At 46.1% G+C, this 14,179-nt stretch overlaps 1 protein-coding gene across 2 annotated transcripts in view; it reads left to right on the top strand.

Annotated features, from left to right (window-relative positions):
• The first annotated feature begins 8,938 nt into the window (after nt 1-8,938).
• Map3k9 (mitogen-activated protein kinase kinase kinase 9) overlaps nt 8,939-14,179 on the top strand; it is a 73,303-nt gene continuing 68,062 nt past the window's right edge. Inside the window, exon 1 of one of the 2 annotated variants that reach the window (XM_021179173.1) lies at nt 8,939-9,624. In XM_021179173.1, the coding sequence (XP_021034832.1) occupies nt 9,240-9,624 (385 nt within the window). In that variant the 5' untranslated portion in view covers nt 8,939-9,239. The remainder of the gene's footprint in view (nt 9,625-14,179) is intronic. The other variant, XM_021179172.2, reaches the window with a different exon arrangement.

Here is a 14,179-nt window from a genome sequence, read left to right as displayed (position 1 = left end):
TCAGAGCAATAGAAAAGTAACTAAGATGTGTTTTAAGTCTTTCTGCCAAGAGAGGCAGAGACATTTAAAATCACTTCATTGGGGAGATGGATGGAAAAGCACACACTAACATGCAAAGTGTTTTATCAATGGAGTCAGAAAATGTTCTAATCAGTATTGTGCCCATGGTAGCCAGTGTCTTTCCTGACTGCAGTGTTATGATTCATCAGTCCTTGCCTGAACTCCAGACCTACATAATCAACTACCGATCTGACATGCTCAGTTCTCTGGGGTCTGTATTAAGGTTGCTTTGCCAAAAGGACTTCTATGGCCCCCCTGAAAGGTAATATGTTAAGTTTTCCATCCCCACATTTTTGCTGCTTTTCAAATACTCTCTCGAACACTTGTATGTCTCCCTTTGGAACATTGTATGTCTCCTCTGATGAGTTTTATGATTTGTTTGTGGTGTATGTGTGTGTGTGTGCGCGCACGTATGTGACCCTTTTATTCGCTATTGTTAAAAACAAGTGCTTTTGTATCCACTGTATTCATGTGTATAAATATCTGGTAAGTGAATGAATGAGTACCATAAAAAAAATGAGAGACCTGGACCCAGCATGACAGGCAGTTGCCACCAAGCCAGAGGACTTGTACTGGGTCCCTGGAACCCACACAGTGGAGAGAGCTGACTCCGGCAGGATGTCCCCTGACCTCCACACATGGGTGCCAGCACACACACATATAATAAATAGAAAAAAACTGGGAAGACTCGGCTGATTCCATGACAGGCTTCAAATCGGCAGTTCAGGAGACAAGGCCTAAATCTCTGTTTTCAAGAACTGGGCAAGTCCAGGCCTCAGAAGAAGCTCTAATGATCCCTCCAGGCATACCCGAGTTAAGCTGAAAATCTGGGAGCAGTTGCCATAAAGGTGAAGTTTTGGTTCAAGCTCCGACAGTGTTTATTGCCTGTCTAGAACTTGATTTCTAACAAGCTGAAAGGGTGCCACCTAGCGACTGCCAAGGTTATTGGTAGAACTTCAAATTGTAAAACCAGAAAACAAAAACCCCAGAGAGCTGCCATATCCTGTAACGCCACACGGCGGCGCTGTTGTCCACTGCTGTGGCTATCATGGTCATGCTGTGCCAGGTCCGTTATGAAACAGCTGTGGCCACCCTAAAATGTGTACAGAGACAAGTGTGAGACTTGCTGATTCATCAGATTGTATTGGTCTGTTAAATAGCAAGTAAAAAAAAAACTTTAATGTTGCAACCCTAAATCTCATAGCCAAACTAAAACTTGCCCTACAGCCCACAAAACATCATGATTTAGAATCAAGGTAGGAAAAGCTGAAAACTCCAAGGAAGGTCTGTCAGTATCAAGTGATCAATGATGCATCATGTTAAATCAGTCCACACATCTCTGCACACAACCAAGAGCGTTTGTTCCCTCTATGAGGCATCAGGTTTAGGTAAAGGGCGGATCATTAAGATTCCAGGGCTGGACTGGAGAGATGGCTCAGTGGTTAAGAGCACTGAGTGCTCTTTCAGAGGTCCCGAGTTCGAATCCCAGCAACCACATGGTGGCTCACAACCATCTGTAATGGGATCTGATGCCCTCTTCTGGTGTGTCTGAAGACAGCTACAGGCTACTCACATACATATTACTCATGTAATAAATGAATAAAATCTTAAAAGAAACGTTCCAGGGCCATTTGTTCTCCTGTGAGACTGATCGGTTAAAAAAACAAACAAACAAACAAACAAATAAAAAGACTGTGAAGAAATGCATGACACCCAGTGAGCCTGCAGTCAGTAGTGGCTTTTGCCCACGATTTTATATTACTGCCATAATGTTACTTATTGCTGATTTAATATTATCAGTGCCATTCTTAACTGGGCTGTTTTTCTTTCTCCATCCACCTCTTCTCGAGCTGACAATGCTTTCTTTCAGTATATACACACAACACTAAAAGTGATTTTGTGGCGCTTTATTCTACTTATACAAGTGTTACAGGGTTATTTTAGCTATATGGAAAATTTATAAAATTTAAAAAGTTAATTCAGAAATCTAAGGTTTTGGTACTACACACGTGGTCTTACACAGTATTTCTTCACTAATCTTTAGTGATCATATTGTGCACATTGCCATGTCTTTTAAGTGGTTTATAATAATTAATAATATATTATTCCTTTTGGTGATAGTCTCTCTTTTCAAAGAGGGAAGGAAGGAAGAAAGGAAGGAAGGCAGGCAAGCAAACATTTATTTATTTGGGTTTCTATGCTCAACCCTTCCTGTCCTAGAACTTCTATATAGACCAGGCTGGCCTTAAACTCAGAGATCCAGCTGCCTCTGCCCTGTGAGTGAAGAGGTTAAAGGCGTGTGCCACTATGCCCAACATCTTTAAATTTTATTAGTGTTTAAGATTATGTTAGGGATATGATATATACAAGAGTGCAGTGCCTGCCATGTCCAGAAGAGGGCGTAAGAGCCAGCGTTACAGGCAGTCGCGAGCCTATGAGCCTTCTGGTTCTGGTTTTCTTTAACAGTAGATTAGCAGGTGGTCTTAACCTCTGAGTGCCCTCGTCAGCCTCCATCTCTTTTAAAAATTCAATTGACAAAAACTTCTATACTTAGGATGAGCAACATACGCTGCGCTTTGTAGAATTTGAGGACAGGGTAAATCGGATTAGCACATGTGTATTCTGCCACACACACACTTGCCACTGGTGGGAACATAACACAGTCAGCCATTTCAAGTATACAATGTATTGTTATTAAGTAATATTCACCCAGCTTTATAGTAGATTGCCCGCTCTTTTGTGACAGAAACTGTACATGCTCTGACCAGCTTCTCCCTGACTCTCCATGCTGTTTCATGAATGGAACTGAGTCCACATGGAATGAGATACTTAGAAAAGCTGCATGTTTCAACGTAGAAACCACTAAATAAGGCAGGCTGAGGAAAACGGTCGCTTCCAACCCCCTTCTCTAGATGTCATTCACAATCAGAAGGCAGCTGCAGTTCACTATCATTATTTTTTTTTCAATTTTGTGATTATTTCTCCAGGCATTACATCTTCATTCTGATTAATTATGGGGTGTCTTCTTCACTGGATCCTCCCTCCATTGGGTTGGATCTATTTAACTGAAGGGCCTACATGAAGTTCTGCCAAACCAAGCATTTCATTTCATAGAGAGCTAGCCCAGGGGCTGGCTCCGTCATGAATCTGGACAGAGCATGCATTCGGTTTGATGACCACTCCCTGATAAAGGCTCTGATCGTTGTTAAGAAGGGGTTCTCTGGAGAAGCGGCAAGTGAGGCCACTCTTGTAATCAGTTCCCTTTCTTTTCTTTTTTTCCTTTAAAGATTTATTTATTTTATGTATGCCCCTACACTGTTGCTGTCTTCAGACACAACAGAAGAGGGCATCAGATCCCAGTACAGATAGTTGTGAACCAGCATATGGTTCCTGGGAATTGAACTCGGGACCTCTGGAAGAGCAGTCAGTGCTTTTAACCACTGAGCCAATCTTACCCTTTTCTAAACAAAGGTTTTTGGGGAAGAGAAAGGAGAAGAAAAGAAGGGAGATTTGTTACTAGTTAGAGACTCAAACAGCATTAATTCTCAGCAGACAAAACAGAACACACTATCAACCTCCATGAGATCTCTGAACACTGTCCCGAGACCCCTGCTTTGTCTACAGCAGCTGTTCTCAACCCTTTAGGGGGTCAGCCCTTTCACAGGAGTCACCTAAGACCATAGGAAAACACAGATACTTACATTATGATTCACAATGGTAGCAAAATTGCAGTTAAAAAGTAGCAACAAAAACAATTAATTTTATGGTTGGGGGTCAGCACAGCATGAGGAACTATTAAGGTTGCAGCATTAGGAAGGTTGAGAGCCGCTAATACAGAAATCCTATTTTATACACCTGCCAGTGAACAAAAGTGGGGGAGGTGCCTCACAGGACTCATTCCTGTTCAGCCAAGAGTCTGAGCCCGGGGCCTGCATCATCCTGCCGTACACTCTCTCAAAACATGTGCTTTAAGTCACACTCGGGACAAGTCATTTCTGAATTCAGAGCTAGGAACTTCTTCCCTCAGGTGAGGGCACAGTGGGAGTGAGGGATATGTCCCAGGCTGTGTAATGGATGGTCAAAGTCTGCTTGAGGGATTTAAGCATCAAGGTGCTCATTCAAAAACATTCTCCCAGCCAGGCGTGGTGGTGCACGCCTTTAATCCCAGCACTTGGGAGGCAGAGGCAGCCTGGTCTACAGAGTGAGTTCCAGGACAGCCAGGACTGCACAGAGGAACCCGATCTCAAAAAACCAACCAACCAACCAACCAACAAAACAAACAAAAAAACGTTCTCCCAGCACACAGTGCTGGTGGGAATGTAAATTGGCCCAGCCCCCTATGGTAATCACCATGGAAGCTTCTCACAGAATGGAGAGCAGAGCTGCTAATGCAGGCAGCTTGTACATCCTGTCTGTTGTAGCATTATTCGTCACAGCCGATTACCAATCAGCCGTCATGTCCAAAAGGGGGATGGATAAACAAAGTGTGGGATATGCACACAGCAGAGTCCAATTTAACCATACACAGAACCAGGTCATTTTCGGGGCTGGTGAGACGGCTCAGTAGGCAAAGGCATCAGCCATGCAAATTCATGACCCGAGTTCGATTCCTGGAACCTGCATGAAGGTGTACGAAGAGAACGGACTTCATAAAATTATCCTCTGACTTCCACGTGTGACTGTGTGTGTGTGCTCGTGCACACACACACACACACACACACACACACACACAAAGGACTTGAAGGCAGAAGGACAATTGGGGAAGACAAGAGGGGAGGGAAGAGTAAAGAGAGGGTGGGGTGACAGGTACGGTCAAAGGTACATGGTATCCTTGAAAACAGAAGCCGAAGCTCATGAAGCCCATCACTATGTACAATGGGTATTTGCCAATTAAAGTAAGATGTCCCCAAAAAGAACTAGGGGGAAGGTGACAGTCACTTAGTAAACTGAATTTTAGGATCAATGGTGATAATTAGGTGCTGGACTCTGCACTAAGTATAAACCATACATCCTGTCCCTTAGTCTAGGAGGCCCAAGAAATCGTATTATTCTTGATTTTCATAGGAGGGATCTAGGATACAGGGATTTAACTTGCCAATAAGCATCAATTAGAATTCGAATGCAATCCCTTGTTCCCTTATTGGCCTTCCTCTAACCTTCCCCCTCTTCTTTATCTCTTTCATTATTCCTGCCTCCCTTATTTTTCAACTCTAGTTTAATTCTCATTTTTTGAGAGTAACCCTAGGTTAGTTTCCAGTCAAGACCTACTACATTCTAAGGTGCTGCTAAAGGGTGGAATCTGAGAAAAAGAAATACGCTCGCTCACTGACTCTAAACAGCATGCTTTGAGAGGCTTGTCTTGTTTAACTCTATAACACCCATAGAAGGCATGCTCTGCTACCATACAAATGAGGAAACAGCACCAAAAACTTGCCTTGCCGTTTTCTTCAGTGAGGTAGCCAGGGGAAAGGTGCTTGGACTTCTGTAAATAGTCCTCATGTTCCTGTAAGCAACTCTAAGGAGACTGAATAGGTCACACACACACACACACACACAAACACACATACCACACATAAACACACACACCACACATCATACACCCATACCACATACACCCACACCACACACATGCACACATGCATACATACACACACATGCATACACACACACACACACATACCACACATAAACACACACACCACACATCACACACCCATACCACATACACCCACACCACACACATGCACACATGCATACATACACACACATGCATACACACACACACACACACACACACAAAGATGAATATAGAAGGGAGACTAGTTAGGAATGGGGAGGGAACAAGAGAGGGTAATGGAGATTGATGATAAAAATATATACAAGTATGAAAGTGTCATAATGAAACATATAAGTATTTAATGGAACAAAATATAATTACTTAGTGAACATATATAATTAATGTATAATTAACAACAAGTAATAAAATCTTGTCTCGTACAGAGTTAGATTGTTTTTCGGGATACAGTCAGGATCTGATCTAAGTTTAGTGCCGACTATCACTGATGGGCACCTGTCTTTTCCTGCTTGATGCTCTTCTTTCCAGTGTGGTGGAAAGAGAAAATGTTGCTTTTCTGGCTAACATTCCTCAACTCCCAGCTGAGGAACCCAAGGGTGGCAAACTCTCAGTTATTTTACCCCAAAGCCCTGCTCATAGCCTCCTAATGATTCAGCAAGGATGGCCAGACAGCGAGGTCTCAGCATTTGCCTGTCTGCTCTACAATGCTGGGGTTACAGGCACTCACAGCCATGCCTAGCTTTTTACACAGGTGCTAGGGATTTGAACTCGGGTCCTCATGTTTGTGGAGCAGGCACTCCTACCCAGTGAACCATTTCCCTGGCCCTGTGATAACCTTGGTCTGCTAAACAAAACCCAGACTTCCTAGGCTTATAGCCAAGCCAGCCGTCAGGTGTGACTGTCCAGAGAGGTGACTAGCTATGTGCCAGGCATTCTGAGATGCCAGGAAAGCTGTAAGGAACAAGTCAGACCGGTTGCTGCCCTTATGGCAAACACCTTTGTCATTAAATCATTTCAAATGATCAATTAAATAATTATTAATGTGACTCAAATAGCTACCAAGCCTTCTGCAATCCAGCCTCAGTAGGTTTCCAACATTCTTTCTTATCCTCTATGCCAGCAACACGGGCTCACAGTCCCACGATTTCACACCTCTCTGTTCCTTGTCTCTTTTCTGCTCCCCCCCCACCCCCCCGACCTCTCTGGGACCGGTTCTGTTTCTGCTTCTTTACCATGAAGCCCTGCTGGGGCAACTGTGGTCTGAAGGATCTTCCCTAGTTTGAATTCTTAGCACTTATCCATTCAACAAATACTTAGAGAGTGACTTTTTGGAATGTTTGGTGAATGACTCTTCATGAGGCTCTAGGCACTTGCTGGAGCATTAAATATTTAAATTGAGCAGGGCGTTCAGGTTTTTTTTTTTTTTCTCCTTTTACTCTTAGGGAGCTAGGACTGTTCTCATCTGCTCCTCCAGGGAGAAGAGGTGTGTGGAAATGGCCACGCGTGAGTAGAGGAGAAAAATGACAATTCAAAAAGCTGCAATCCATCAATAATTGTACGACTTGAAGCCCCAGTTAATATCCTCCTTTCCAGTCTTTGTAAAACCATTCTCTGTGCTTGAGTGTTTTGCCTGTGTGCACGCCATGTGCATTCCTAGTGCCCATAGAGACCAGCCAAGTATGTCATTTCCCCTGAAGTTACAGGAGGTGCCATAGTGGGGGATGGGAACAGAACCTGGGTCCTCTGGAGCAGTCAATGCTCTCAACCACCAAGCCATCTATCTCTACAGCCCCTCCAGGGTGTGTGTGTGTGTTTGTGTGTGTGTTATCTACTTTGTAAGACTCCTTTCTCACACACATGAAAATTTTATTAAATAAAATATTTGTTTAAACACTATTTTCCCTTTCCCATCCTCTTGTAGGCAGAGTGGCTTCTAACAGAGAGTCTATCTATCCAGACTCACACACGTCTTTCCCAGTTTACTGACCCTCCCAGGAATTGAACATGTTAGACCCTCCTATAAACTTGACTGCGTTAGGGGATTTACTTCCGGATCTCCGTCCCCAGGACCATCTGTATGCTCCTTGAACAGTACCATCTCATCCCTTTTTCCCAAGACCTTAAATGTGCACAGTGTCTCCCTTTACAGTGTAGTCACAGCCCCTTGCAAATCACTGGATGTCCAACCTAAAACACAGGAGGCCTTTCCCTCCACAGTCTTCACTTCAAGGATAAACAGATGGCACCTGCCCGAGGTCATGTAGCTGCCTCGCTATTTTTTCAAATTGCTCCAGTTTGCCTACTATTAAACTTCAAATTAAAATGAAACAAAAATGGTCTGGTTGGGCACATTGGCACATGCCTGTAATCCCAAGACTTGGGTAGTTGAGGCAGCGAGATAATGAGAGGCCAGTCTGGCCTACCCAGTAAGATCTTGCTTCAAAACCACAAACGAACAAATAAACAATGAAGTACTGATTCTTGTTAAACAAATCACATCTATGCCGGTCTTGGAAATACAGTTTGGTAGTTACCATGGCTGTTTTGAAATATGGAAGCCATTGCTATCACAGGATTAAAAACATGTAAAAGAGGTTAAGGTCCTTGGGTGTGGGAACGGCAGGTAACAAAAGGGCATAGCATAGGTCAGCCCTTGCCCAAGAATGGCAGGCAGCACCCGCCTTTACTCCTTTAGTCCTTGGAAACTGTGTATCCAGTCAACAGGGTCCTAGATATAGCCAGTTTCACAAGGCAAGCGCAAACTAGCTGGTTCCGCATGACTTCCCGAGCCTGCAGAAGCCCCACTAGGAGACCTCCCCTTTCGGAATTCTAATAACAATGGCCAGGAACCTCTTCTTACAAAGATGAACACAGTCTTCATTAAGGCCAGCAGAGCAATCAAAAGAGTTCTTCCATCGCTAGCCAAAAGGTTCCGGGGTGTGAGTGTGTGCGTAGCGGCGACAGTGGACGTAAGCTGGTCCCCGGGGCCAAATAGGGGAACAGCAGATCCGTCTGAACGGGAATTGGCGCAGCCTGTAGAACCAAACAGCGCAGACAAAAGACAGAGGGCTCCGCAGCCCGCTCGGACAGTCCGAACGCACGCTGGGTCTCACCTTCGGGAGCCACCCAATGAGGTCTCAGCCACCCTCAGGAGACGGACAGCCGCGGCGGGCCAATGGGAGGATGGGTTGGCTGTGGAGGCGGGCCCATCCTGGAGGCCCCGCCCCCGGGTCCGCAGGGCTGGGGCGGAGCCAGGCTCGCGTCAGGTGGTCCCGGGCGTGCGGGAGGCGGGGCGCACGGGGCGGGGAGGGGAGGGAGCGGCCAGCGGGCGGCGGGCACGGGCGGCACGAGCAGGTGGGAGCCGCCGAGGGGCGAGGCCGCCCGCGGGGGCGCCAGGCGGCGGGGACTGCGCCGCGCCCCTGTCCGCGGTGCGCGCTCGCGGTGCGCACCGGGCGTCCTCGACTCTCGCGCGCCCAGCCTGCTCGGGCCCTACCTGCGGCGGCCGTCGGGGGCGCGGAGCCCCCAGCGCTGCCGAGCCGCATGAACAATAGGCGGCGGCGGCACCCGCGGGCGGCCGCCCCGCACCCTATGGACCAGCCGCTCCATGGAGTCCTCCAGATCGCTTCTCGGCTGCCTGGCGAGCGCCACTGCCGCCCCGCCGGGGGACGATGCCACGGGCGCTGGGGCCGAAGAGGAGGAGGACGAGGAGGAGGCGGCGGCCGAGCTGGGATCTCACGCCGCGCTGCCCTACTGGACGGCTGTGTTCGAGTACGAGGCGGCGGGCGAGGACGAGCTGACCCTGCGGCTGGGCGATGTGGTAGAGGTGCTGTCCAAGGACTCGCAGGTGTCCGGCGATGAGGGCTGGTGGACCGGACAGTTGAACCAGCGGGTGGGCATCTTCCCCAGCAACTACGTGACCCCGCGCAGCGCCTTCTCCAGCCGCTGCCAGCCGGGCGCCGAGGACCCCAGCTGCTACCCGCCCATTCAGCGTAAGAAGGCGGGCACCGGTGCCCGGTGGGGACGGGAGGCTGAGGCCTAAGGGTGGGCGAAGAGCAGTCCCGAGTGTGGAGCGACTGGCCCGGGCATGGGTGGGCACTTTGGCTGCAGGGGCTTTAGCTGGTGCTACCCAGAAGCTCCAGACTCGCAGGCCCTGCCTGCAACACTGGGCTTCTTCACCTTCATCTGACTCGCTCAAGTAGCAACTCTTGAAATCCTAGCAGGAGTCTCCTTACATCCTAACCCCTTCCCCCCTGCCCCCCGCCCCCTGTGCCCCTCCAGATCTGGAAGGGTTTTGGAGAGCAGGTGGTTACTGTCACCAGGAACCTTAGTTCCCTAATCAAGGACCCGGCGGACCTTTTCTGTCGCTTGTCTCCGCCTCTTAAAGGTATTTGTCTAGAGAGAAGTGGAGGTGTCTCCCGCCTGCCTGGGCAGGTTCACAAGTCCCGGAAGCGTGTGTGAACTCAAGAGTCAGGTGCCTTTGAAATCTCGTGTTGATTTCTTGGGTTCTCGTACTGTATCTCAAAGTTGTACCCTGAGGAATCTTGCCGAATAATATGTTAGGAAAGGTGTGTGCAAGGGGAGGGGGCAAAGTTATGAGTGGAGAAGTAATTAGAGGGAGAAAGTATGTCTGTCCCTCGTGGGAGTTCAGGATCAGCAGGTACAGTGGCTAAGTCCTTGTCCCTTACAGCCATACTGTTCACACAACACACTTTTTTTTTTCCACCCTAGATCCTTGCCTATATTTGGCATTGGCCAAATCTCAGGGGCCAGGACCAGGGTTCCCTCCCAGGGCCTTTCTCCCTGTGTCCTGGTTTTCATCAATTTCCCAGGAACGGTTCCATGCTCCTAACAAAACCCACCCACCCTTCTTTCCTTCCTTCCTTCCTAGCTTTCTTTCTTTCTTTCGAGTTAAATTGCCGTTGTAATTTCTTAATCACTTGTATATTCTTGATTGGTTTAGAAGATGGCAGTCTCTCTAAGTGCAGTTTATAGCGTTTAAGAATTTCCATAATTCCAGTTAGAAGGCATTCTTACATATATGGTAGCGGTTTGTTCCTTGTCTTATGTACTTGGTTAAAAAAAAAAAAAGAAGCCATTACAAAGGGCTAACTTTGAGTGTTTAGTTTTAAATTTTCATCTATGATAGTTATCTGTTACTTATTTTTACATGAACAATTATTTTAATGAACAATTACATTACTTTAAGATGATTTTGAGATAGAAAGACAGCTTCTTGCTTTCTTCTTTTCCCTTTAGCCTTTTGACTGGCAAGCGATTCAGGCCTTTAGTTTTCCTTAGCTATATCCCCTTTCATTCAGTTTCTTGTTTATACATTTTGATGTTTATAATGCCCACAAATGGCAGGCAAGTCGCTTTAGATTGCTTTTGAGTGCTACAGATTTTTGGCAATGCTAGTAAGACAGAGACCAAGGAAGGGGCCCGGCATGGTGTTTGGAATTAGTGCTGGAGATGAGCTTGACCATATGTTGAAAGACATGAATAATCTGACATATTAGGAAACACAGTGTGTTGGTTTGTTTAGTTTTGGTTTTCTGAGAAAGGGTTATCTCCGCCTAGCACTGGCTGTCCTGGAACTCACTCTGTAGACCAGGCTGGCCTCAAACTCAGAGATGTACCTGCCTCTCTGCCTTCCGAGCGCTGGGATTAAAGACGTGTACCATTACCTGGCCACAGCATCCTCCAGCTGAGAGTGGGTGGAGTTCAGTGATGCTGTTTTAGGGACAGCTAACATGAGAATGTACAAGTTACATGACGTTCATGAACAGCCTGTGTGGTTTCCTCAGTGTCTTGTGCTCCTGGCTGTCATAGCAGTCAGGAGCCAACATGACTTAGGTTAAAAGAACCTTTCCACTGAGCGCCAGACATGTCAACAGTGTGCTTCATTCAGAGATGAATCCCTGTAATGTGGCCAGGACTTAGCTGTTATATGTCAGTGCCGTGGATAGAGTGGATTCCTGAATCTGGATCCCAGATGGGAGTATCCTGTGCTTCTGGAAGGAATTCACTTGAGGAGCTTGGCGTGGAAAGCTCTGGTGAGTATTCTAACTTCAGCTTACTTGTGACTGGCCTGCTTGAGAGCTCACAAAGCTCCACTCCAGTCCAAAGCTCTTTCCTCAGTAGTTGCTGAGTGGTAGCTACTAAGTATCAAGGATGGAAGGAGTAAAGGGAGGCTAGGAGTGAGGCTAGTCAAGGAACCATAGCATTGCAGCTGTGCTTTGAGAAGGCAGGAGTGTCTCACCTGCTTGCTCTTCCCACCAGTTGAGTTTGTGTGACTCAGAAAACAAAGATGATTGACAAGCTTGTCCCCCGGGATTAGGAGTAGAAAAGCCTGATGACAGGAACACGTCCCCAGAGCTGCCCTTTTGAACTTCCCCTCTGGGGCTTACAGCCTGTGGTAGGTTCAGAACTGTGAATGGAATATCTAAGTCTAGTCAAGCAGAGAGAGTCAGGCTTGGTTTTATAGTATTGTTTTCACGTGAAACTTTTGCTTCAAGCTTTATTCAGAATAGAAGGGGAAATTAATCTTTGGTCAAAGAAAAAAATATTCTCATGATACCTAAGCTATTTTACATTCTACTTTTAACCCCCACCGTAGGTACCAGGGATTGGCTGTCCATGGATGACAAATCTATATAACCTGGGTGCCCTCTCATCTCTCAAACTCGGTTTTACCTTTGAAATACAAGGTGAAAAATATAAACTCCTAATTAGTCACCCATGGAGATACATAACTCTTTTTTTTTTTTTTTTTTTTTTTTTTGGTTTTTNGTTTTTCGAGACAGGGTTTCTCTGTATAGCCCTGGCTGTCCTGGAACTCACTCTGTAGACCAGGCTGGCCTCGAACTCAGAAATCCGCCTGCCTCTACATCCCGAGTGCTGGGATTAAAGGCGTGCGCCACCACGCCCGGCCCGATACATAACTCTTAACATGTTTCATCAACTCTAGTGTTAGTCTATTTGCAACACATAATTAAGGTCACTTAATTTACATTTGTTTTTCCTGAATTCCCTACAAGTGTAAAGATGTATTTTTAGATATGCCTAAGGCTTGTGTGTTTGTGTGTACATGTGTTTGTGCATATATATATATACATATATATATGAATGGTGTGTGTACATGTGTTTGTACATATTCATATATATGTGAATGGTGTGTGTGTCCATGTGTTTGTACATATTCATATATATATATGGATGGTATGTTCATATATTATGCTTTTATTTATATATATATATTATATATGGTATGTGTACATATGTTTGTTCATATTCATATATATGAATGGTATATGTACATGTGTTTGTGCTTTTTCATATATATGAATGGTGTGTGTGTACATGTGTTTGTAATATCCATATATAGATGAATGGTATGTGTATATGTGTTGTACTTACTCACATATATATGCATGGTGTGTGTGTGTGTGTCCATTGTCTGTACAGATGCATGCGTGCATGGAGGATGCTGGGTGTCCTCTAATGATCTCTGCGCTATCACCTTGTGAAGGTCTCGCACTGAGTCTGGAGATTTTCAGATCCCAGTGATCCTCCCATCTCTGTCCCCTACCCTAGCACTGAGGTTGCAGGTCTTTTGGCCATGTCAGACTTTTCCTGTGGGTGCTGGGGCTCTAAAATCAGGTCCTCAGGCATGCACAGCAAGCTCTCTTACCCACTGAACCATCTCCCTAGCCTAGGTATTTTATTAATCTACTTTACTTTTTGAAACAGGAACTCAGTGCATCCCAAGCTGCCGTTGAACTTGTAATGCTCCTGCATCTAGCTCCTGAGTGCTGGGCTTACAGCTGAGTATCACACGCCTGGGTCTTTATATAACACTTGGAAATGAATAAAGTAAATCATCCCCGTGTCCCCAAGCCCTCAGGATGGCCCTGGCATATAACTCTCTGCCCCAAGCATACAGTCTGCAAGAAATAACGTCTTCACTCCAACATGATATTCCTGGAAATAGCCTACCACAGAAACATTTTCAGAAAATGTGCTGCATGCAAGTTGACCTGATTCTTGCTTAAAACCAGGTCTTGTTTGGAGCAGAGAAGGACAGGAGAGCTGCATGCTTTCTGCTTTGCGGCTGAAGGTCTAGTCCCTGCAAGCCCATCCAAAGGACTTCTTAGCAGGGAGAGAAAAAGAAAGTTGTTGCTCCCCCTTCCAGGTTGTTCTGTCTATGGTAAAGCTGTTTCGTCGGCCGGCTTCGTTATGTTTCTTAACTTAGCAGGAAAAAGCTGAGATCATAGCTTCTACACTGAGAAAGTCACCACTTTCCCTTCTGCTCCAAGTCCTTGCAGAGTCCAAGCCTTTGTCTCTGGACAGCTGCTGCTGAAGGAGCTGTCCTTTTCAGCACCGAGACCAGAGTCCTTGCAGAGCCTTCTATAACCTCAGGCAGTTAGGTAAACATTGGAACCTTACTGTGTGTTGACCACTATGCTTCAGAGTTGAGAAACAGAGAGTGAGTATAAGAAATATTATAGTCAAATAGTTCAAAGACTTCGTCGAAGAAATAGGGTG

The sequence above is a fragment of the Mus caroli genome, chromosome 12 (assembly GCF_900094665.2).
Source record: "Mus caroli chromosome 12, CAROLI_EIJ_v1.1, whole genome shotgun sequence".
Classification (NCBI taxonomy): Eukaryota; Metazoa; Chordata; class Mammalia; order Rodentia; family Muridae; genus Mus; species Mus caroli.
The sequence above is the reverse complement of the archived record's forward strand: the minus strand, read 5'-3'. Positions and strand labels throughout refer to the sequence as shown.